The sequence below is a fragment of the Pseudorasbora parva genome, chromosome 23, assembly GCF_024679245.1.
Source record: "Pseudorasbora parva isolate DD20220531a chromosome 23, ASM2467924v1, whole genome shotgun sequence".
In the NCBI taxonomy this organism is placed as follows: Eukaryota; Metazoa; Chordata; class Actinopteri; order Cypriniformes; family Gobionidae; genus Pseudorasbora; species Pseudorasbora parva.
Window position 1 is genome coordinate 25,294,126 of NC_090194.1, and position 24,755 is coordinate 25,318,880.

The following is a 24,755-nucleotide window of genomic DNA, read 5'->3' on the forward strand; positions in this document are numbered from 1 at the left end:
TTCTTTCTCAGGTTTGGCTCCAGGATTGTGCATAAATGTTGAAGAGACTAATTGGCCATATGACTAGCAATAAATATTAAATTATCGTGTGTCTACCAAAGCATGTTTTGGCCAGCTAAACACCTGGTGCTCTTCTGACACCGGCCAGTTGGAGGCGCTTGAAAGCGCTTGGCAAGGGCAGCGTTTTTTCAGCTGAGATACTTTGGTTGCTATGATACAGAATATCCATGGCAGTAATTTGTTACTACTAGTATCTCATTTTAAAGAATATTACTGAATTTAGAAATGCAGTAAAAAGCAGTATTAACTTCTCTATTATTGTTGTTCGGTTGGTGTACAAGTGGGATGATTGGTCGGCGTAGTTTTTGTCCCACTCATCCTCCACTGTGATTGGACGGCCTGGTAAAAAAAAAAAAAAATGACAGTGAACAGCGCTGCCTATTGCCCAACGTTAAACATTACAGGCCAAACAAAACAAAAAAGACGGGGCAAATCAACTCTTGAAATATTATTATGGTAGGCCTGCCCTACATCAAAATGCAATGCCATCAGTTTGCCTAAATTAGAACACAGAACATTCCAATTTTTTGCGCACCATTTACTCGTGGTAGGGAGCAGGTGTAAATTTCTTTCATACCAACTAACATCTTAAATATGAACATTTCCGTGAATCCAAAAATTTATTCCAGGTCCAGGTCCTCTTTTATTCTATCCAGGTCTTCTTTTATTCATTTAGCTACTTGGTCATTAATTTACTTGTTTCACGTTCACATTTTATTTATTTACTATTAAATACAATAATACTCTCTTCTAAGTTCCTTTTGTAGTACATTTGTAATGTATAATTAATCACATTTCCAAATACTTCTTGTTGTTTTAGATGCCTTACAAGTGATTGCTGATAAAAAGGATGCATCAGAGTTCATCTTTGCTGGGACGGAAAACTGGCTCCCTTACACCCCTGAAAGGCTTTGAGGATATTGCTCATGGTGGAAACCCCCTGAGTTTGGAGTATTCAGAGTATTTCATTATTTCTTATATCATCTTTCTTTCAGCAGTACTGTCTTTTTTGGCGAATTTCCATTTGTATTTACTTTGACAAATGCAGGTTGTCATGTTTTTCCAGGCTCTTCTCATTTGTTTTTCAGATGTAATTGTTTTAAGTCAATGTGAGATTTACTGTTGTAACTGTGAGGACATAAATAAATACATTTGCATGTAAACTGAAGGAAATAAGTTATTTAATTTTAGTTGAAAAAAATATTGATTTTAAGCCCATCTTGATCTATTTTTCATCGGTGACATAACATTATTTCAGGGTGCAAACCTGATGAAAAATCAATGTTAAATCTCAACATTGATTCAATCATATTTTAGTTGATGCATTAACATTGATTCAACGCTGATTCAGTGTTTGTCTGCTATCTGGGAAGTTAAGGATACACTGTAAAAAGTCAATCTGTGGGTTTGTAGATTTCATTAAATTTAATATGTAAACTTTATTTAACAAAATTAATTTCTTGTTTTTTTGACAGTTTTTTGCATTGAAATTATTTAAAAATTACTGGAATAAAATCTACTAAATGTGGTTGTTAAGGATTTAGCTATTATTTTTGAATAATTTCAACTCGAGAGAATATTGAATTAATCCAACATGATACAAATGAGCTGTTTTCAATTTAGAAGCATTTCCTGTTAAAGCGCATGCTTAATGCAGCTCACAGCACGAGGCACACATGCACTGGAGTTCCTCGATGCAGACTCATTTCTGACAAAGGTAAGGACTATTATGTAATTTATATTTGAAAAAGCTGTTGTAAATTGTTCAAGTTGTCTACTTGATGTAATATGGTCATCTTAATTATCATTTTTAATATATAGGGCCTATAGGACCTTAAAGGTGCACTGTCGTTGCTGCCTATGTGTGGATCAGATTTAATAAAAAAATGGGTCTGGGATGACGTGGGTGAGTACATGAAATTTTATTTTGTGTGAACTAACCCTTTAATCTGGTTTTCTTCAGTAAATTTTAAAGGAAAAAGCATTATTTTTCACATATTTAACTTATCTAAAATGTGCTGTTGAGTTTGATTGCTTGTCCAGGGTGTTGCTATGCTATTGGTACTGTTTAGAGCATGTTTGGTAAATGTCACGGCCCTTAGAGGAGATATCATTAATTAATTTCTTTCTTTTAGGATGAACATTGTCCTGTTGATATGACGAGAGGTGGACATCCGCTGCATGGCAGAATTCCTTGGGGAACGTACAGGAGATCTCAAAGAATTCAACGTATGCAAACTTAATTTCAATATACCAAATGTGTGAATTTAAATAAATTATTGTTGGTTACTTAACCATAATAATGTTGACTGGACTTAACTTGTTTGATCAGTATTATAAGATACTGATTAAAAGAGAAAATCTGGAACTCTATTTGTATTTCTTAGGTTTTGAGTCTCACTGCTGTTTATGATTGCAGGAAAATGAAGAACAGTCAGGAATTGAACAGCTTGTGATGGCAGTAATTGTGACCAGGACAGGAGCTAAAAGTGACAGTCCAAATGACACTGGAATTGTTATCGAATGCTTGGAAGTTCTCATAGGCCTTGAAGTTGCAGTTCTGATGGTAAAGTTCACACTGAGAATACAAAAATTGTGACTTGTTGGCAATAAAATGAGTTTGTAATTCATCTTTGACGTCTGTCTGTTATTCATACCTGGAATCAGATTTAATTAAATGATTTTAATTAATCCACTCATTAAAAATAATAATACCAACTTAAATGTGTGTTAAATCAAAATAATTCCAATAAGTAGCATTCATTATTAAAGTCAGGTTTTTGTCCAAGGAAACCAATATTTTTGTTTAAATTTTACTTAATTATTTTGTGTGATGTTTGCAGTTACTCATTTTGAATGGTTGATTTTTAATGTGCTCATTTGATTAATTCTAACTCAATTTTTAAGTGTTGTTGAATTTAATTAATAACATTGCTTGTAATCTGTTGCCACAATTTTATTGAGTAGATATAGGGTATTATTTTTTACAGTGTAGTGGGGAGTTTGCGTGGACTATCCTTGGCAATTATACAAGCTGTAAGGTTTACAAATGCAAAAGTGTCTCCAAAAGAGTACCTTGCCGCTATTGAAAGTGTATTTGGAAGTTACGAGTCGGTGATGATCTGTATTTCAAGTTCAGAGCGCTATGGCAACGCCATGAAGAATCCTTGTCGGATTTCCTAAGGAGACTTAAAATTTTGATCAGAGTGGTCCAAAGAGGAGGCCTACCTGCACATTCTGCACGAAAAGCACGTTTGGAATAACTCAGAGGAGCAACCCAGTCGGACATCATGCTGCTTCAATTATGTCTGAGAGAACAGAAGAATAACCCACCGGATTTCCTAGATCTGCTACATGAAATTCGGGAAGGGGATGTACGAGAAGCTGAAAGACGAAAATCGAAACAAAACCGTTCGTCAAGTGCAAGTTGGAAGTGACAATACCAAAGACCCATTCTGTCACCACAACCAAGTGTGGCCTTGCCTTCCCACTGAACACCTAGAGAGAAGAAACAAGTTAGAGCAATAAAACCATCATAAGCAACCTTAGAAATAGCAAGATATACTAACCTCCATAGGGAGCAGCAGCAATTCCACCATCAGGACCACATGTTGAGTCACAGCAACCACAAACTTGGTCATTTCCATCAGCAGCAAACCACCTGCAACAGGACAAAGACACCACCTTCAAGATGAGCAAAGTCAGCTTTAAAATAAGATAAAGTGCAACGTACCCATTGGTGAAAGAACAGGATTTGTGCTCAGCGTCACTGGGTGCAGAAGCAAGAGTTGCCTTCACAACACACGTTATGTAGATCTGCAAGGGATGACAGACAAGTCAGAAAACCAAAGCAGATGGGAAGAGAAGTTGAATTTACTCATGATATGCGTAGTACATACAGAAGGACTGGAGCTCTCCTGGAACCTGAATGCCTCCAGCTGGATCTGGACCTTGTCAGCCTGGGACCGAGGCATGAAGCGGGAGCTGGAAGCTGTAGCCTTGGCATCCACAAAGCACCTGATGAGGTCAGCACAAAGAGAAACCCATGAATCCATTCAGAGTCACAGATCATTTCTAGTTGGTTGACATCAGTGACAGTTTAAAAAGAGCAACTAAAACGGTCCTATAGCGCCAAGGGCCATAACCTTACCCATGATTCTCAATGAAGGAATATCTCGGAAGGGAGTTCACATCAGGCACTTGAGTGGCCACACAGCTGTCCACAAACACACGCAGAGGCACATGATTGTACTGCTTCACAGATGCCTCAATGTTAATAACGCCACCCAGGAAATAAAGGTATGAAGGCCTCTGATTGGACCAATCATCTACAGATAAGAAAAGGGGACCTTTTAGGCACAAATCACAAGGATAAAGATTTATTTTATTAAAAACCTGTACCAACCCATCATGAGCTTCAGGGAGAACACCAAGGCTTCTTCACCAATCTCCGTTGAGGCATAAGGGACCCATGTTGGCCTCAAGGCATTACTGCTTACATTTTGAAGCCTGTGGTTCATTAAGGGACCCATTAAATGGTCTCCCAGTTGCACGGGAGGCAGTGAAAGGCACAGAGGTCACTTACCTTTGATAGTGGCACTGAACACCAACAACTGCACCCTCAGTCCGGGTAATCGCAGTACTTGCAAGAGCCTCAGGGGTGTAGGTAAGAGAAAAGGTGTAGACAAGCTCATCCTCATTCATCTGGAAGAGATTGAAGTAGTTAAAACAAAAGGGTTCCTCACAAAGATGATTGGGTGAACCATTAACCTTTAAGAAAGGTTTGTACCAGATGCCCTGGCATTACAAAGACAACAGCCATGAGGATTTTGGAGATCCTCAACTAGAACAAACTGATTACGATTTAGGAGTTCTTACCATCTGCACGCTGTTGCAGTCCTGTAACTCATACTCAAAGATGAGCACCTTAGACTGAGAGTCCTGACCAACAACAGGACATCCACCTAAAGACAGACCAGTTGGCTGGATCAAATGACCATTGCTAAACAAGTCCTGCTGGACCTCTACAAGGACCCGGTTCTCTCCACATTGAACCGCTACGCTGCTGGGAGTCACGGGTTGCCTCAACTGGAAGTTCACCGCCAACTCACTCTGCACCTCGGGAACGACAGGATACTTCCAATCCAAAGGCTTCACTGGACCCTGCAACAGCTGCTTCTCCTGAAGGCCAAAAGGGTCCTGTGCAAGGCCTCTGGAGGCAGAACCCAAAGGACTCTGAGCAACTTTCAAAGGGTTCCAGAGCCCTGGAGGAGAAAGGGCAGGACCTCTGGAAGCTGGATCGGATTTTGGCCCCATGCTTCTTGGACTTTGACTGTAGCTCAAACTTCCCCATGCATCAGGCAGATCAAATGCAACAATCACAGCCACCACTAAGACACCTTTTAGAACCTCCATCCTAGCAAACTTTAACACAAATGCCACAACACGCACCAGTGCTTGGCTTTGCCATTTTGTACATCTTTGAATGAAGGTGTCACCTCCCCTTTTAGTTTAATTGATTACCTTTGATTCTGCTCTGGACCTGTAGAGTTTATGCATCTCTGGGATCCACAGCTCTGCCAAGTGAAACTCTGCACTTTGGTATGGCTGCGTTTACACTGGCACAAAAAATAAAAAATCTGGGCCCGTATTTATCAAGCTTCTCAAAGTGCTATTTTAGTCTTAAGTGCTGAGAATTCATGACATTTACTCCTACTTTCAAACTTAAGTATAAAAGCAAGTTATCAAATTTCTTAAAGCTAAGAATCTCTCTTACTCTCCCAGTTATTTAAGACAGCTCGAGAGGTCTCTCAAGTGGTTAGGAGTTGCCAGTAGGGGCTTGTGATGGCGCTATGGAGACAGAGACGTGCGCAAATCTTTCAATAGAGGAAGAAAGTGTTCGAAATGTTTGACGACAAATAGTTCATCAAACAGTATCGTTTAGACAGAGCAGACATCATCTTTTTCAGCACTGGTTAATGTTGGGTTTTATAAAAAAAATAAAAATAAAAATAAAAACACTGTTCGAGTAATTCAGCAAGCAGTAGCGATCGTTTCTCTCTCCTGCCATGTCGGTTTTCTTTTGGAATCCATGGTGGCTGATTATATATATAAAAAAATCTAGGCTATATATGGGCAATTTAACAGCACGCCAGTTTAAAGACAATGAATTACATGGATGAAAACATGTTTATCTTTCATTTAAAATGTGTATATTATAATGTATTCTCTTGAAAACTCTTTATTGTCAAATGTGTATTGAATGTAAACTCCTCTTAGGAATTTCACCATTCAATGTGAATTTATCTTTATATTCTTAAATAAGGACATCTATTCAGTATTTGTGGCACAGCAAAGTGTCGTAAATCCACACTAAGACTAGCATTTAAGATTTAGTCCTACACTTTACTTAAAGTATGATTGGGACGCTTGATAACTAACTTTTAAGCGCAGCTTTGAGCCAAGAATTGTTTTACTCTTAAGTCAATTCTTAGCAGTGTTCTTGTGAGTAATTCTAAGATGTTTGATAAATACGGGCCCAGATTCCCCCCGACCTACTGTTATTATCCAGTCTATCTGTTCTGTCAGATTGAGCCGCAAACATCAATGACAGATTTGAACTTATCCAAGCTTGAAATGGTCAACCGACGTGAATTATAAAATCATTTTAGTACGCCATTCAAATCATGAGGGTCAACCATGTTGCATTGCAAAGCGATCACCAACAGAACCATTTTGGATGGAGATTAATGCAAACACAGATATCAGTTACCAGTCATGAGTAAAGTGAATGTAAACCGGTGGGACAAAAAAAAAAAGAAACAAAGTACATGGTCAAAAGATCAGTGTAAATGCAGCCATTTGTCTCTCTTCAACTAAAAACATATGCATCGGGTTAATTTACACAACGCCATTTTGTGTGCTTGAAAACACAAATTTTACCATCGTCTGTGTAAACAACAAAAACGTGAACTTTTGAAAACAGATATCATATGTCTAGGTTCATCTTTGATTACTCCTTCAGGGTCGGTCAGAAATCTTGGAGTAATCTTTGATGACCAGCTGTCCTTCAAAGACCACATCTCGGTCATGCAGGTTTGCATTGCACAACATCAGGGAAATCAGACTGTTCCTTACAGAGCATGCAACACAGCTTCTTGTCCAAGCCCTGGTAATTTCTAGACTTGACTATTGCAATGCGCTTCTGGCTGGACTTCCATCCTGTGCAATCAAACCGCTGCAAATGATCCAGAACGCTGCGGCACGTCTTGTATTCAATGAGCCCAAAATGGCTCATGTCACACCTCTATTCAGCTCTCTGCATTGGCTACCACTCGCTGCCCGGATCAAATTCAAAGCTCTGACTCTTGCTTATGGATCTTCCACAAGCTCTGCACTCCTACGAGTCTACACCCCCAGCAGAAGCCTTCGCTCCGCTAATGAGCGAAGGCTTGTGGTACCATCACAGAGAAGCATGAAATCCCTCTCCAGAACTTTTTCTTTCATTGTTCCTGGTTGGTGGAACGATCTTCCGTCCTCCATACGCACAACAGAATCACTGGCTTCATTCAAAAGACAGGTAAAATCTAATCTCTTCCATGAGCACTTAATCTTACATAAAAAAAAAAAAAAAAATACTCAACTCCTGAGTTGTAAGTCGCTTTGGATAAAAGCGTCTGCTAAATGTATAAATGTAAATGTAAATATGCGCATTTCGGGTTTGGTGGGTGTTTCTTGACAAAGTTTCAGCGCAGACTACTGGCCTGGCATGCATAATACAGCCTGTTTAGTACTTTTTTGAGAGATCCGTGTGAACGGGGATCAGTTTAACAAATATGCTGCGTTCCACTCCCACTTTAAGACACGCACTTGCAAACTACCCTAAGCATTTCCACTCCACCCCACCACCATTTTGAAGTGCAACCCACTTTGTGAGGTGGACAAGGGAAGTTTATATGGAGAGACCCTTGCTCCCTTGATTTTGACCGAGGGATCAAGTCTACTTCATATGTACACTTCAGGCAGCTTCATATACCACAGTGCAATGTGATTGTGACATCACCGCATATTACGTTTAATTTACCCCACCACAGACAACTCTATGATATTTTTAAAAACATTTATAACAACCCAAACACACCTATATACATATATAATGCTGCTTTAAACAATTTCGTGAAGGAAAAAATCAATCAATCAATCAACTCAATAGTGGATTCCAAGTGATCAAGGGCTTAGGGCATTCCAGTTCAGTCCATTGCTAATATTCCACCAGTAGTGGACACTCATGCAACGTAAGCAAAGATGCACATCCGAGTGATCAAGACGAAGGGAAGTTAGCGAGTGAAGGGCATAATACAAACTAACTGGAACGCAGCAATAGACTGTAAAAAAAAAATATGGACGTAGTGTCTGTGACATCACCCATAGGATTCTGAAGAGCAGTTTTGAAGTGCAAAGTAGAGACGAGCTGACTGTTGACATCTTACCAGCTTGACACTCCCGGGTAACAGAAAACGGGCAACAGAAAGCGGCAGGACGTGGGCTGGGCTGAGCTGAGGTGACGTGATGACTAACAGACAGCAGATAAACGAAAACCAAACCGTCCCTCAAAGTGGCCACGGCCTTAATTATGCAGAAATTTAAGGCTTTATATAATTATAAATGTGTTACACAAAAAATCCACCCCCATCACAGTTGTAATGAAGGTGAAAAATTGCTATATAGACCAAAACCACAAATTTTACCAGGCTGTAAACATGTTTTTTTCTGCTGTAAAGTTGGATATTTTAACATGGAGCCCAATGAGATTCTGCTCCCTTCTGGAGCCTGTCCCTAGCAGCCAGTTAATGAATTGCAGTTTAAGTCACTTCCGTACTGGCATCAAGAGAAACTGGGGAGGTTTCCGCTTGGTTTAACATTGTCATGTACCCTAAGGGTCATATGCATACACACACTATAGGCGTGTTCAACTACAAGCTGTCTGAATGCAACTGATCAGCAAGGAGCTAAAAACAGAAACATGAAGTCAGACACTTTCTGCTTCCTAGAGTGATGCTTGCACAATCTTTGAATACTTTATCACAGATGGAGTGAAATAAATGCAATAGTTGTCAAATACACAGATGTTTCAGAGGCATGACTGTTATGTAAATCTTTATGTACTGCTTACAGCATCTGTTTGTACGATGAACTTCAACACAAGACTATATTAAGGAAGCTGGTTCTTTCTTTAATCAGTAGCCACCCATGTGTAAACGTAGCCCGAGTCGCTTATAGCACTTTGATGGCATAGGCGCAATCTCCATTCAGACAATTTCTAACCAGAGTGCACTGCTTAAGTCAGCCAGCAATCAGTCTGTGTGTTGCTGCATGAGTCAAACAAGCATTTTGAGGAGAATTAATTTAGGGAGCACAATGCAACCATGTCTGCATTGCTTTATGGGACAAAACATTACCTGTAGAGCTCTTGCAATGATTTGCGTGCCAGGTTCTTGAGCATCGTGGGTAGTGTTTTTCATACGGAATTCTGCCGTTAAACACTAAAAATATTGTAAAATGATTGTTTCAAATACAGATACCAGTTAACCATGGAGCAGTATTTAAATGGGTCAGAGTCTAAAATTCCCAACTTCTGGAAGCCTATGGTTTTATGCATTATGGGACTTGCAAAGGTACAGAAGGACTGTCAGGGTCACCAGTGGCAGAATGTGCAAAAGCAGTTAAACCAGACATGAAGGAAAATGACAAGTCAGATACAAGCAAGAATTGATGTCAGTTTTATTGAGGAGCTTTCTTTTGCCCTTGAACCACCACAGGACCAAGTGTGGCCTTGCCTTCCCACTGAACACCTAGAGAGAAGAAACAAGTTAGAGCAATAAAAACATCGTAAGCAACCTTAGAAATAGCAAGATATACTAACCTCCATAGGGAGCAGCAGCAATTCCACCATCAGGACCACATGTTGAGTCACAGCAACCACAAACTTGGTCATTTCCATCAGCAGCAAACCACCTGCAACAGGACAAAGACACCACCTTCAAGATGAGCAAAGTCAGCTTTAAAATAAGATAAAGTGCAACGTACCCATTGGTGAAAGAACAGGATTTGTGCTCAGCGTCACTGGGTGCAGAAGCAAGAGTTGCCTTCACAACACACGTTATGTAGATCTGCAAGGGATGACAGACAAGTCAGAAAACCAAAGCAGATGGGAAGAGAAGTTGAATTTACTCATGATATGCGTAGTACATACAGAAGGACTGGAGCTCTCCTGGAACCTGAATGCCTCCAGCTGGATCTGGACCTTGTCAGCCTGGGACCGAGGCATGAAGCGGGAGCTGGAAGCTGTAGCCTTGGCATCCACAAAGCACCTGATGAGGTCAGCACAAAGAGAAACCCATGAATCCATTCAGAGTCACAGATCATTTCTAGTTGGTTGACATCAGTGACAGTTTAAAAAGAGCAACTAAAACGGTCCTATAGCGCCAAGGGCCATAACCTTACCCATGATTCTCAATGAAGGAATATCTCGGAAGGGAGTTCACATCAGGCACTTGAGTGGCCACACAGCTGTCCACAAACACACGCAGAGGCACATGATTGTACTGCTTCACAGATGCCTCAATGTTAATAACGCCACCCAGGAAATAAAGGTATGAAGGCCTCTGATTGGACCAATCATCTACAGATAAGAAAAGGGGACCTTTTAGGCACAAATCACAAGGATAAAGATTTATTTTATTAAAAACCTGTACCAACCCATCATGAGCTTCAGGGAGAACACCAAGGCTTCTTCACCAATCTCCGTTGAGGCATAAGGGACCCATGTTGGCCTCAAGGCATTACTGCTTACATTTTGAAGCCTGTGGTTCATTAAGGGACCCATTAAATGGTCTCCCAGTTGCACGGGAGGCAGTGAAAGGCACAGAGGTCACTTACCTTTGATAGCGGCACTGAACACCAACAACTGCACCCTCAGTCCGGGTAATCGCAGTACTTGCAAGAGCCTCAGGGGTGTAGGTAAGAGAAAAGGTGTAGACAAGCTCATCCTCATTCATCTGGAAGAGATTGAAGTAGTTAAAACAAAAGGGTTCCTCACAAAGATGATTGGGTGAACCATTAACCTTTAAGAAAGGTTTGTACCAGATGCCCTGGCATTACAAAGACAACAGCCATGAGGATTTTGGAGATCCTCAACTAGAACAAACTGATTACGATTTAGGAGTTCTTACCATCTGCACGCTGTTGCAGTCCTGTAACTCATACTCAAAGATGAGCACCTTAGACTGAGAGTCCTGACCAACAACAGGACATCCACCTAAAGACAGACCAGTTGGCTGGATCAAATGACCATTGCTAAACAAGTCCTGCTGGACCTCTACAAGGACCCGGTTCTCTCCACATTGAACCGCTACGCTGCTGGGAGTCACGGGTTGCCTCAACTGGAAGTTCACCGCCAACTCACTCTGCACCTCGGGAACGACAGGATACTTCCAATCCAAAGGCTTCACTGGACCCTGCAACAGCTGCTTCTCCTGAAGGCCAAAAGGGTCCTGTGCAAGGCCTCTGGAGGCAGAACCCAAAGGACTCTGAGCAACTTTCAAAGGGTTCCAGAGCCCTGGAGGAGAAAGGGCAGGACCTCTGGAAGCTGGATCGGATTTTGGCCCCATGCTTCTTGGACTTTGACTGTAGCTCAAACTTCCCCATGCATCAGGCAGATCAAATGCAACAATCACAGCCACCACTAAGACACCTTTTAGAACCTCCATCCTAGCAAACTTTAACACAAATGCCACAACACGCACCAGTGCTTGGCTTTGCCATTTTGTACATCTTTGAATGAAGGTGTCACCTCCCCTTTTAGTTTAATTGATTACCTTTGATTCTGCTCTGGACCTGTAGAGTTTATGCATCTCTGGGATCCACAGCTCTGCCAAGTGAAACTCTGCACTTTGGTATGGCTGCGTTTACACTGGCACAAAAAATAAAAAATCTGGGCCCGTATTTATCAAGCTTCTCAAAGTGCTATTTTAGTCTTAAGTGCTGAGAATTCATGACATTTACTCCTACTTTCAAACTTAAGTATAAAAGCAAGTTATCAAATTTCTTAAAGCTAAGAATCTCTCTTACTCTCCCAGTTATTTAAGACAGCTCGAGAGGTCTCTCAAGTGGTTAGGAGTTGCCAGTAGGGGCTTGTGATGGCGCTATGGAGACAGAGACGTGCGCAAATCTTTCAATAGAGGAAGAAAGTGTTCGAAATGTTTGACGACAAATAGTTCATCAAACAGTATCGTTTAGACAGAGCAGACATCATCTTTTTCAGCACTGGTTAATGTTGGGTTTTATAAAAAAAATAAAAATAAAAATAAAAACACTGTTCGAGTAATTCAGCAAGCAGTAGCGATCGTTTCTCTCTCCTGCCATGTCGGTTTTCTTTTGGAATCCATGGTGGCTGATTATATATATAAAAAAATCTAGGCTATATATGGGCAATTTAACAGCACGCCAGTTTAAAGACAATGAATTACATGGATGAAAACATGTTTATCTTTCATTTAAAATGTGTATATTATAATGTATTCTCTTGAAAACTCTTTATTGTCAAATGTGTATTAAATGTAAACTCCTCTTAGGAATTTCACTATTCAATGTGAATTTATCTTTATATTCTTAAATAAGGACATCTATTCAGTATTTGTGGCACAGCAAAGTGTCGTAAATCCACACTAAGACTAGCACTTAAGATTTAGTCCTACACTTTACTTAAAGTATGATTGGGACGCTTGATAACTAACTTTTAAGCGCAGCTTTGAGCCAAGAATTGTTTTACTCTTAAGTCAATTCTTAGCAGTGTTCTTGTGAGTAATTCTAAGATGTTTGATAAATACGGGCCCAGATTCCCCCCGACCTACTGTTATTATCCAGTCTATCTGTTCTGTCAGATTGAGCTGCAAACATCAATGACAGATTTGAACTTATCCAAGCTTGAAATGGTCAACCGACGTGAATTATAAAATCATTTTAGTACGCCATTCAAATCATGAGGGTCAACCATGTTGCATTGCAAAGCGATCACCAACAGAACCATTTTGGATGGAGATTAATGCAAACACAGATATCAGTTACCAGTCATGAGTAAAGTGAATGTAAACCGGTGGGACAAAAAAAAAAGAAACAAAGTACATGGTCAAAAGATCAGTGTAAATGCAGCCATTTGTCTCTCTTCAACTAAAACATATGCATCGGGTTAATTTACACAACGCCATTTTGTGTGCTTGAAAACACAAATTTTACCATCGTCTGTGTAAACAACAAAAACGTGAACTTTTGAAAACAGATATCATATGTCTAGGTTCATCTTTGATTACTCCTTCAGGGTCGGTCAGAAATCTTGGAGTAATCTTTGATGACCAGCTGTCCTTCCAAGACCACATCTCGGTCATGCAGGTTTGCATTGCACAACATCAGGGAAATCAGACTGTTCCTTACAGAGCATGCAACACAGCTTCTTGTCCAAGCCCTGGTAATTTCTAGACTTGACTATTGCAATGCGCTTCTGGCTGGACTTCCATCCTGTGCAATCAAACCGCTGCAAATGATCCAGAACGCTGCGGCACGTCTTGTATTCAATGAGCCCAAAATGGCTCATGTCACACCTCTATTCAGCTCTCTGCATTGGCTACCACTCGCTGCCCGGATCAAATTCAAAGCTCTGACTCTTGCTTATGGATCTTCCACAAGCTCTGCACTCCTACGAGTCTACACCCCCAGCAGAAGCCTTCGCTCCGCTAATGAGCGAAGGCTTGTGGTACCATCACAGAGAAGCATGAAATCCCTCTCCAGAACTTTTTCTTTCATTGTTCCTGGTTGGTGGAACGATCTTCCGTCCTCCATACGCACAACAGAATCACTGGCTTCATTCAAAAGACAGGTAAAATCTAATCTCTTCCATGAGCACTTAATCTTACATAAAAAAAAAAAATAAATACTCAACTCCTGAGTTGTAAGTCGCTTTGGATAAAAGCGTCTGCTAAATGTATAAATGTAAATGTAAATATGCGCATTTCGGGTTTGGTGGGTGTTTCTTGACAAAGTTTCAGCGCAGACTTCTGGCCTGGCATGCATAATACAGCCTGTTTAGTACTTTTTTGAGAGATCCGTGTGAACGGGGATCAGTTTAACAAATATGCTGCGTTCCACTCCCACTTTAAGACACGCACTTGCAAACTACCCTAAGCATTTCCACTCCACCCCACCACCATTTTGAAGTGCAACCCACTTTGTGAGGTGGACAAGGGAAGTTTATATGGAGAGACCCTTGCTCCCTTGATTTTGACCGAGGGATCAAGTCTACTTCATATGTACACTTCAGGCAGCTTCATATACCACAGTGCAATGTGATTGTGACATCACCGCATATTACGTTTAATTTACCCCACCACAGACAACTCTATGATATTTTTAAAAACATTTATAACAACCCAAACACACCTATATACATATATAATGCTGCTTTAAACAATTTTGTGAAGGAAAAAATCAATCAATCAATCAACTCAATAGTGGATTCCAAGTGATCAAGGGCTTAGGGCATTCCAGTTCAGTCCATTGCTAATATTCCACCAGTAGTGGACACTCATGCAACGTAAGCAAAGATGCACATCCGAGTGATCAAGACGAAGGGAAGTTAGCGAGTGAAGGGCATAATACAAACTAACTGGAACGCAGCAATAGACTGTAAAAAAAAAATATGGACGTAGTGTCTGTGACATCACCCATAGGATTCTGAAGAGCAGTTTTGAAGTGCAAAGTAGAGACGAGCTGACTGTTGACATCTTACCAGCTTGACACTCCCGGGTAACAGAAAACGGGCAACAGAAAGCGGCAGGACGTGGGCTGGGCTGAGCTGAGGTGACGTGATGACTAACAGACAGCAGACAAACGAAAACCAAACCGTCCCTCAAAGTGGCCACGGCCTTAATTATGCAGAAATTTAAGGCTTTATATAATGTAAACAAATGTGTTACACAAAAAATCCACCCCCATCACAGTTGTAATGAAGGGGAAAAATTGCTATATAGACCAAAACCACAAATTTTACCAGGCTGTAAACATGTTTTTTTCTGCTGTAAAGTTGGATATTTTAACATGGAGCCCAATGAGATTCTGCTCCCTTCTGGAGCCTGTCCCTAGCAGCCAGTTAATGAATTGCAGTTTAAGTCACTTCCGTACTGGCATCAAGAGAAACTGGGGAGGTTTCCGCTTGGTTTAACATTGTCATGTACCCTAAGGGTCATATGCATACACACACACACACACTATAGGCGTGTTCAACTACAAGCTGTCTGAATGCAACTGATCAGCAAGGAGCTAAAAACGGAAACATGAAGTCAGACACTTTCTGCTTCCTAGAGTGATGCTTGCACAATGTTTGAATACTTTATCACAGATGGAGTGAAATAAATGCAATAGTTGTCAAATACACAGATGTTTCAGAGGCATGACTGTTATGTAAATCTTTATGTACTGCTTACAGCATCTGTTTGTACGATGAACTTCAACACAAGACTCTATTAAGGAAGCTGGTTCTTTCTTTAATCAGTAGCCACCCATGTGTAAACGTAGCCCGAGTCGCTTATAGCACTTTGATGGCATAGGCGCAATCTCCATTCAGACAATTTCTAACCAGAGTGCACTGCTTAAGTCAGCCAGCAATCAGTCTGTGTGTTGCTGCATGAGTCAAACAAGCATTTTGAGGAGAATTAATTTAGGGAGCACAATGCAACCATGTCTGCAGTGCTTTATGGGACAAAACATTACCTGTAGAGCTCTTGCAATGATTTGCGTGCCAGGTTCTTGAGCATCGTGGGTAGTGTTTTTCATACGGAATTCTGCCGTTAAACACTAAAAATATTGTAAAATGATTGTTTCAAATACAGATACCAGTTAACCATGGAGCAGTATTTAAATGGGTCAGAGTCTAAAATTCCCAACTTCTGGAAGCCTATGGTTTTATGCATTATGGGACTTGCAAAGGTACAGAAGGACTGTCAGGGTCACCAGTGGCAGAATGTGCAAAAGCAGTTAAACCAGACATGAAGGAAAATGACAAGTCAGATACAAGCAAGAATTGATGTCAGTTTTATTGAGGAGCTTTCTTTTGCCCTTGAACCACCACAGGACCAAGTGTGGCCTTGCCTTCCCACTGAACACCTAGAGAGAAGAAACAAGTTAGAGCAATAAAAACATCGTAAGCAACCTTAGAAATAGCAAGATATACTAACCTCCATAGGGAGCAGCAGCAATTCCACCATCAGGACCACATGTTGAGTCACAGCAACCACAAACTTGGTCATTTCCATCAGCAGCAAACCACCTGCAACAGGACAAAGACACCACCTTCAAGATGAGCAAAGTCAGCTTTAAAATAAGATAAAGTGCAACGTACCCATTGGTGAAAGAACAGGATTTGTGCTCAGCGTCACTGGGTGCAGAAGCAAGAGTTGCCTTCACAACACACGTTATGTAGATCTGCAAGGGATGACAGACAAGTCAGAAAACCAAAGCAGATGGGAAGAGAAGTTGAATTTACTCATGATATGCGTAGTACATACAGAAGGACTGGAGCTCTCCTGGAACCTGAATGCCTCCAGCTGGATCTGGACCTTGTCAGCCTGGGACCGAGGCATGAAGCGGGAGCTGGAAGCTGTAGCCTTGGCATCCACAAAGCACCTGATGAGGTCAGCACAAAGAGAAACCCATGAATCCATTCAGAGTCACAGATCATTTCTAGTTGGTTGACATCAGTGACAGTTTAAAAAGAGCAACTAAAACTGTCCTATAGCGCCAAGGGCCATAACCTTACCCATGATTCTCAATGAAGGAATATCTCGGAAGGGAGTTCACATCAGGCACTTGAGTGGCCACACAGCTGTCCACAAACACACGCAGAGGCACATGATTGTACTGCTTCACAGATGCCTCAATGTTAATAACGCCACCCAGGAAATAAAGGTATGAAGGCCTCTGATTGGACCAATCATCTACAGATAAGAAAAGGGGACCTTTTAGGCACAAATCACAAGGATAAAGATTTATTTTATTAAAAACCTGTACCAACCCATCATGAGCTTCAGGGAGAACACCAAGGCTTCTTCACCAATCTCCGTTGAGGCATAAGGGACCCATGTTGGCCTCAAGGCATTACTGCTTACATTTTGAAGCCTGTGGTTCATTAAGGGACCCATTAAATGGTCTCCCAGTTGCACGGGAGGCAGTGAAAGGCACAGAGGTCACTTACCTTTGATAGTGGCACTGAACACCAACAACTGCACCCTCAGTCCGGGTAATCGCAGTACTTGCAAGAGCCTCAGGGGTGTAGGTAAGAGAAAAGGTGTAGACAAGCTCATCCTCATTCATCTGGAAGAGATTGAAGTAGTTAAAACAAAAGGGTTCCTCACAAAGATGATTGGGTGAACCATTAACCTTTAAGACAGGTTTGTACCAGATGCCCTGGCATTACAAAGACAACAGCCATGTGAACTGACACTCTTTGAGGATTTTGGAGATCCTCAACTAGAACAAACTGATTACGATTTAGGAGTTCTTACCATCTGCACGCTGTTGCAGTCCTGTAACTCATACTCAAAGATGAGCACCTTAGACTGAGAGTCCTGACCAACAACAGGACATCCACCTAAAGACAGACCAGTTGGCTGGATCAAATGACCATTGCTAAACAAGTCCTGCTGGACCTCTACAAGGACCCGGTTCTCTCCACATTGAACCGCTACGCTGCTGGGAGTCACGGGTTGCCTCAACTGGAAGTTCACCGCCAACTCACTCTGCACCTCGGGAACGACAGGATACTTCCAATCCAAAGGCTTCACTGGACCCTGCAACAGCTGCTTCTCCTGAAGGCCAAAAGGGTCCTGTGCAAGGCCTCTGGAGGCAGAACCCAAAGGACTCTGAGCAACTTTCAAAGGGTTCCAGAGCCCTGGAGGAGAAAGGGCAGGACCTCTGGAAGCTGGATCGGATTTTGGCCCCATGCTTCTTGGACTTTGACTGTAGCTCAAACTTCCCCATGCATCAGGCAGATCAAATGCAACAATCACAGCCACCACTAAGACACCTTTTAGAACCTCCATCCTAGCAAACTTTAACACAAATGCCACAACACGCACCAGTGCTTGGCTTTGCCATTTTGTACATCTTTGAATGAAGGTGTCACCTCCCCTTTTAGTTTAATTGATTACCTTTGATTCTGCTCTGGACCTGTAGAGTTTATGCATCTCTGGGATCCACAGCTCTGCCAAGTGAAACTCTGCACTTTGGTATGGCTGCGTTTACACTGGCACAAAAAATAAAAAATCTGGGCCCGTATTTATCAAGCTTCTCAAAGTGCTATTTTAGTCTTAAGTGCTGAGAATTCATGACATTTACTCCTACTTTCAAACTTAAGTATAAAAGCAAGTTATCAAATTTCTTAAAGCTAAGAATCTCTCTTACTCTCCCAGTTATTTAAGACAGCTCGAGAGGTCTCTCAAGTGGTTAGGAGTTGCCAGTAGGGGCTTGTGATGGCGCTATGGAGACAGAGACGTGCGCAAATCTTTCAATAGAGGAAGAAAGTGTTCGAAATGTTTGACGACAAATAGTTCATCAAACAGTATCGTTTAGACAGAGCAGACATCATCTTTTTCAGCACTGGTTAATGTTGGGTTTTATAAAAAAAATAAAAATAAAAATAAAAACACTGTTCGAGTAATTCAGCAAGCAGTAGCGATCGTTTCTCTCTCCTGCCATGTCGGTTTTCTTTTGGAATCCATGGTGGCTGATTATATATATAAAAAAATCTAGGCTATATATGGGCAATTTAACAGCACGCCAGTTTAAAGACAATGAATTACATGGATGAAAACATGTTTATCTTTCATTTAAAATGTGTATATTATAATGTATTCTCTTGAAAACTCTTTATTGTCAAATGTGTATTGAATGTAAACTCCTCTTAGGAATTTCACCATTCAATGTGAATTTATCTTTATATTCTTAAATAAGGACATCTATTCAGTATTTGTGGCACAGCAAAGTGTCGTAAATCCACACTAAGACTAGCATTTAAGATTTAGTCCTACACTTTACTTAAAGTATGATTGGGACGCTTGATAACTAACTTTTAAGCGCAGCTTTGAGCCAAGAATTGTTTTACTCTTAAGTCAATTCTTAGCAGTGTTCTTGTGAGTAATTCTAAGATGTTTGATAAATACGGGCCCAGATTCCCCCCGACCTACTGTTATTATCCAGTCTATCTGTTCTGTCAGATTGAGCTGCAAACATCAATGACAGATTTGAACTTATCCAAGCTTGAAATGGTCAACCGACGTGAATTATAAAATCATTTTAGTACGCCATTCAAATCATGAGGGTCAACCATGTTGCATTGCAAAGCGATCACCAACAGAACCATTTTGGATGGAGATTAATGCAAACACAGATATCAGTTACCAGTCATGAGTAAAGTGAATGTAAACCGGTGGGACAAAAAAAAAAAAGAAACAAAGTACATGGTCAAAAGATCAGTGTAAATGCAGCCATTTGTCTCTCTTCAACTAAAAACATATGCATCGTGTTAATTTACACAACGCCATTTTGTGTGCTTGAAAACACAAATTTTACCATCGTCTGTGTAAACAACAAAAACGTGAACTTTTGAAAACAGATATCATATGTCTAGGTTCATCTTTGATTACTCCTTCAGGGTCGGTCAGAAATCTTGGAGTAATCTTTGATGACCAGCTGTCCTTCAAAGACCACATCTCGGTCATGCAGGTTTGCATTGCACAACATCAGGGAAATCAGACTGTTCCTTACAGAGCATGCAACACAGCTTCTTGTCCAAGCCCTGGTAATTTCTAGACTTGACTATTGCAATGCGCTTCTGGCTGGACTTCCATCCTGTGCAATCAAACCGCTGCAAATGATCCAGAACGCTGCGGCACGTCTTGTATTCAATGAGCCCAAAATGGCTCATGTCACACCTCTATTCAGCTCTCTGCATTGGCTACCACTCGCTGCCCGGATCAAATTCAAAGCTCTGACTCTTGCTTATGGATCTTCCACAAGCTCTGCACTCCTACGAGTCTACACCCCCAGCAGAAGCCTTCGCTCCGCTAATGAGCGAAGGCTTGTGGTACCATCACAGAGAAGCATGAAATCCCTCTCCAGAACTTTTTCTTTCATTGTTCCTGGTTGGTGGAACGATCTTCCGTCCTCCATACGCACAACAGAATCACTGGCTTCATTCAAAAGACAGGTAAAATCTAATCTCTTCCATGAGCACTTAATCTTACATAAAAAAAAAAAAAAAAATACTCAACTCCTGAGTTGTAAGTCGCTTTGGATAAAAGCGTCTGCTAAATGTATAAATGTAAATGTAAATATGCGCATTTCGGGTTTGGTGGGTGTTTCTTGACAAAGTTTCAGCGCAGACTACTGGCCTGGCATGCATAATACAGCCTGTTTAGTACTTTTTTGAGAGATCCGTGTGAACGGGGATCAGTTTAACAAATATGCTGCGTTCCACTCCCACTTTAAGACACGCACTTGCAAACTACCCTAAGCATTTCCACTCCACCCCACCACCATTTTGAAGTGCAACCCACTTTGTGAGGTGGACAAGGGAAGTTTATATGGAGAGACCCTTGCTCCCTTGATTTTGACCGAGGGATCAAGTCTACTTCATATGTACACTTCAGGCAGCTTCATATACCACAGTGCAATGTGATTGTGACATCACCGCATATTACGTTTAATTTACCCCACCACAGACAACTCTATGATATTTTTAAAAACATTTATAACAACCCAAACACACCTATATACATATATAATGCTGCTTTAAACAATTTCGTGAAGGAAAAAATCAATCAATCAATCAACTCAATAGTGGATTCCAAGTGATCAAGGGCTTAGGGCATTCCAGTTCAGTCCATTGCTAATATTCCACCAGTAGTGGACACTCATGCAACGTAAGCAAAGATGCACATCCGAGTGATCAAGACGAAGGGAAGTTAGCGAGTGAAGGGCATAATACAAACTAACTGGAACGCAGCAATAGACTGTAAAAAAAAAATATGGACGTAGTGTCTGTGACATCACCCATAGGATTCTGAAGAGCAGTTTTGAAGTGCAAAGTAGAGACGAGCTGACTGTTGACATCTTACCAGCTTGACACTCCCGGGTAACAGAAAACGGGCAACAGAAAGCGGCAGGACGTGGGCTGGGCTGAGCTGAGGTGACGTGATGACTAACAGACAGCAGATAAACGAAAACCAAACCGTCCCTCAAAGTGGCCACGGCCTTAATTATGCAGAAATTTAAGGCTTTATATAATTATAAATGTGTTACACAAAAAATCCACCCCCATCACAGTTGTAATGAAGGTGAAAAATTGCTATATAGACCAAAACCACAAATTTTACCAGGCTGTAAACATGTTTTTTTCTGCTGTAAAGTTGGATATTTTAACATGGAGCCCAATGAGATTCTGCTCCCTTCTGGAGCCTGTCCCTAGCAGCCAGTTAATGAATTGCAGTTTAAGTCACTTCCGTACTGGCATCAAGAGAAACTGGGGAGGTTTCCGCTTGGTTTAACATTGTCATGTACCCTAAGGGTCATATGCATACACACACTATAGGCGTGTTCAACTACAAGCTGTCTGAATGCAACTGATCAGCAAGGAGCTAAAAACAGAAACATGAAGTCAGACACTTTCTGCTTCCTAGAGTGATGCTTGCACAATCTTTGAATACTTTATCACAGATGGAGTGAAATAAATGCAATAGTTGTCAAATACACAGATGTTTCAGAGGCATGACTGTTATGTAAATCTTTATGTACTGCTTACAGCATCTGTTTGTACGATGAACTTCAACACAAGACTATATTAAGGAAGCTGGTTCTTTCTTTAATCAGTAGCCACCCATGTGTAAACGTAGCCCGAGTCGCTTATAGCACTTTGATGGCATAGGCGCAATCTCCATTCAGACAATTTCTAACCAGAGTGCACTGCTTAAGTCAGCCAGCAATCAGTCTGTGTGTTGCTGCATGAGTCAAACAAGCATTTTGAGGAGAATTAATTTAGGGAGCACAATGCAACCATGTCTGCAGTGCTTTATGGGACAAAACATTACCTGTAGAGCTCTTGCAATGATTTGCGTGCCAGGTTCTTGAGCATCGTGGGTAGTGTTTTTCATACGGAATTCTGCCGTTAAACACTAAAAATATTGTAAAATGATTGTTTCAAATACAGATACCAGTTAACCATGGAGCAGTATTTAAATGGGTCAGAGTCTAAAATTCCCAACTTCTGGAAGCCTATGGTTTTATGCATTATGGGACTTGCAAAGGTACAGAAGGACTGTCAGGGTCACCAGTGGCAGAATGTGCAAAAGCAGTTAAACCAGACATGAAGGAAAATGACAAGTCAGATACAAGCAAGAATTGATGTCAGTTTTATTGAGGAGCTTTCTTTTGCCCTTGAACCACCACAGGACCAAGTGTGGCCTTGCCTTCCCACTGAACACCTAGAGAGAAGAAACAAGTTAGAGCAATAAAAACATCGTAAGCAACCTTAGAAATAGCAAGATATACTAACCTCCATAGGGAGCAGCAGCAATTCCACCATCAGGACCACATGTTGAGTCACAGCAACCACAAACTTGGTCATTTCCATCAGCAGCAAACCACCTGCAACAGGACAAAGACACCACCTTCAAGATGAGCAAAGTCAGCTTTAAAATAAGATAAAGTGCAACGTACCCATTGGTGAAAGAACAGGATTTGTGCTCAGCGTCACTGGGTGCAGAAGCAAGAGTTGCCTTCACAACACACGTTATGTAGATCTGCAAGGGATGACAGACAAGTCAGAAAACCAAAGCAGATGGGAAGAGAAGTTGAATTTACTCATGATATGCGTAGTACATACAGAAGGACTGGAGCTCTCCTGGAACCTGAATGCCTCCAGCTGGATCTGGACCTTGTCAGCCTGGGACCGAGGCATGAAGCGGGAGCTGGAAGCTGTAGCCTTGGCATCCACAAAGCACCTGATGAGGTCAGCACAAAGAGAAACCCATGAATCCATTCAGAGTCACAGATCATTTCTAGTTGGTTGACATCAGTGACAGTTTAAAAAGAGCAACTAAAACGGTCCTATAGCGCCAAGGGCCATAACCTTACCCATGATTCTCAATGAAGGAATATCTCGGAAGGGAGTTCACATCAGGCACTTGAGTGGCCACACAGCTGTCCACAAACACACGCAGAGGCACATGATTGTACTGCTTCACAGATGCCTCAATGTTAATAACGCCACCCAGGAAATAAAGGTATGAAGGCCTCTGATTGGACCAATCATCTACAGATAAGAAAAGGGGACCTTTTAGGCACAAATCACAAGGATAAAGATTTATTTTATTAAAAACCTGTACCAACCCATCATGAGCTTCAGGGAGAACACCAAGGCTTCTTCACCAATCTCCGTTGAGGCATAAGGGACCCATGTTGGCCTCAAGGCATTACTGCTTACATTTTGAAGCCTGTGGTTCATTAAGGGACCCATTAAATGGTCTCCCAGTTGCACGGGAGGCAGTGAAAGGCACAGAGGTCACTTACCTTTGATAGCGGCACTGAACACCAACAACTGCACCCTCAGTCCGGGTAATCGCAGTACTTGCAAGAGCCTCAGGGGTGTAGGTAAGAGAAAAGGTGTAGACAAGCTCATCCTCATTCATCTGGAAGAGATTGAAGTAGTTAAAACAAAAGGGTTCCTCACAAAGATGATTGGGTGAACCATTAACCTTTAAGAAAGGTTTGTACCAGATGCCCTGGCATTACAAAGACAACAGCCATGAGGATTTTGGAGATCCTCAACTAGAACAAACTGATTACGATTTAGGAGTTCTTACCATCTGCACGCTGTTGCAGTCCTGTAACTCATACTCAAAGATGAGCACCTTAGACTGAGAGTCCTGACCAACAACAGGACATCCACCTAAAGACAGACCAGTTGGCTGGATCAAATGACCATTGCTAAACAAGTCCTGCTGGACCTCTACAAGGACCCGGTTCTCTCCACATTGAACCGCTACGCTGCTGGGAGTCACGGGTTGCCTCAACTGGAAGTTCACCGCCAACTCACTCTGCACCTCGGGAACGACAGGATACTTCCAATCCAAAGGCTTCACTGGACCCTGCAACAGCTGCTTCTCCTGAAGGCCAAAAGGGTCCTGTGCAAGGCCTCTGGAGGCAGAACCCAAAGGACTCTGAGCAACTTTCAAAGGGTTCCAGAGCCCTGGAGGAGAAAGGGCAGGACCTCTGGAAGCTGGATCGGATTTTGGCCCCATGCTTCTTGGACTTTGACTGTAGCTCAAACTTCCCCATGCATCAGGCAGATCAAATGCAACAATCACAGCCACCACTAAGACACCTTTTAGAACCTCCATCCTAGCAAACTTTAACACAAATGCCACAACACGCACCAGTGCTTGGCTTTGCCATTTTGTACATCTTTGAATGAAGGTGTCACCTCCCCTTTTAGTTTAATTGATTACCTTTGATTCTGCTCTGGACCTGTAGAGTTTATGCATCTCTGGGATCCACAGCTCTGCCAAGTGAAACTCTGCACTTTGGTATGGCTG

The 24,755-nt window shown here is 41.6% G+C and overlaps 4 protein-coding genes across 4 annotated transcripts; all 4 read right to left on the minus strand.

Moving 5' to 3' along the window:
* Positions 1-4,206: 4,206 nt before the first annotated feature.
* On the minus strand, positions 4,207-5,524 carry LOC137062137 (zona pellucida sperm-binding protein 3-like). The gene is made up of 4 exons (XM_067432957.1): positions 4,939-5,524; positions 4,646-4,764; positions 4,466-4,569; positions 4,207-4,388 (listed from the first exon to the last, which is right to left on the minus strand). The coding sequence occupies exons 1-4, from the start codon at positions 5,473-5,475 to the stop codon at positions 4,207-4,209; spliced, it is 942 nt and encodes a 313-aa protein (XP_067289058.1). The 5' UTR covers positions 5,476-5,524.
* A 4,316-nt stretch (positions 5,525-9,840) lies between these two features.
* LOC137062385 (zona pellucida sperm-binding protein 3-like) lies at positions 9,841-11,879 on the minus strand. The gene is made up of 8 exons (XM_067433265.1): positions 11,292-11,879; positions 10,999-11,117; positions 10,819-10,922; positions 10,564-10,741; positions 10,313-10,430; positions 10,147-10,229; positions 9,983-10,074; positions 9,841-9,911 (listed from the first exon to the last, which is right to left on the minus strand). Exons 1-8 carry the CDS (start codon positions 11,826-11,828, stop codon positions 9,841-9,843), a joined length of 1,302 nt encoding a protein of 433 aa, XP_067289366.1. The 5' UTR covers positions 11,829-11,879.
* Positions 11,880-16,201: 4,322 nt separating this feature from the next.
* Positions 16,202-18,257, minus strand: LOC137062386 (zona pellucida sperm-binding protein 3-like). The gene is made up of 8 exons (XM_067433266.1): positions 17,670-18,257; positions 17,360-17,478; positions 17,180-17,283; positions 16,925-17,102; positions 16,674-16,791; positions 16,508-16,590; positions 16,344-16,435; positions 16,202-16,272 (listed from the first exon to the last, which is right to left on the minus strand). The coding sequence occupies exons 1-8, from the start codon at positions 18,204-18,206 to the stop codon at positions 16,202-16,204; spliced, it is 1,302 nt and encodes a 433-aa protein (XP_067289367.1). The 5' UTR covers positions 18,207-18,257.
* Positions 18,258-22,572: 4,315 nt separating this feature from the next.
* On the minus strand, positions 22,573-24,611 carry LOC137062387 (zona pellucida sperm-binding protein 3-like). Its single transcript, XM_067433267.1, has 8 exons — positions 24,024-24,611; positions 23,731-23,849; positions 23,551-23,654; positions 23,296-23,473; positions 23,045-23,162; positions 22,879-22,961; positions 22,715-22,806; positions 22,573-22,643 (listed from the first exon to the last, which is right to left on the minus strand). Exons 1-8 carry the CDS (start codon positions 24,558-24,560, stop codon positions 22,573-22,575), a joined length of 1,302 nt encoding a protein of 433 aa, XP_067289368.1. The 5' UTR covers positions 24,561-24,611.
* Between the last annotated feature and the right edge of the window lie 144 nt (positions 24,612-24,755).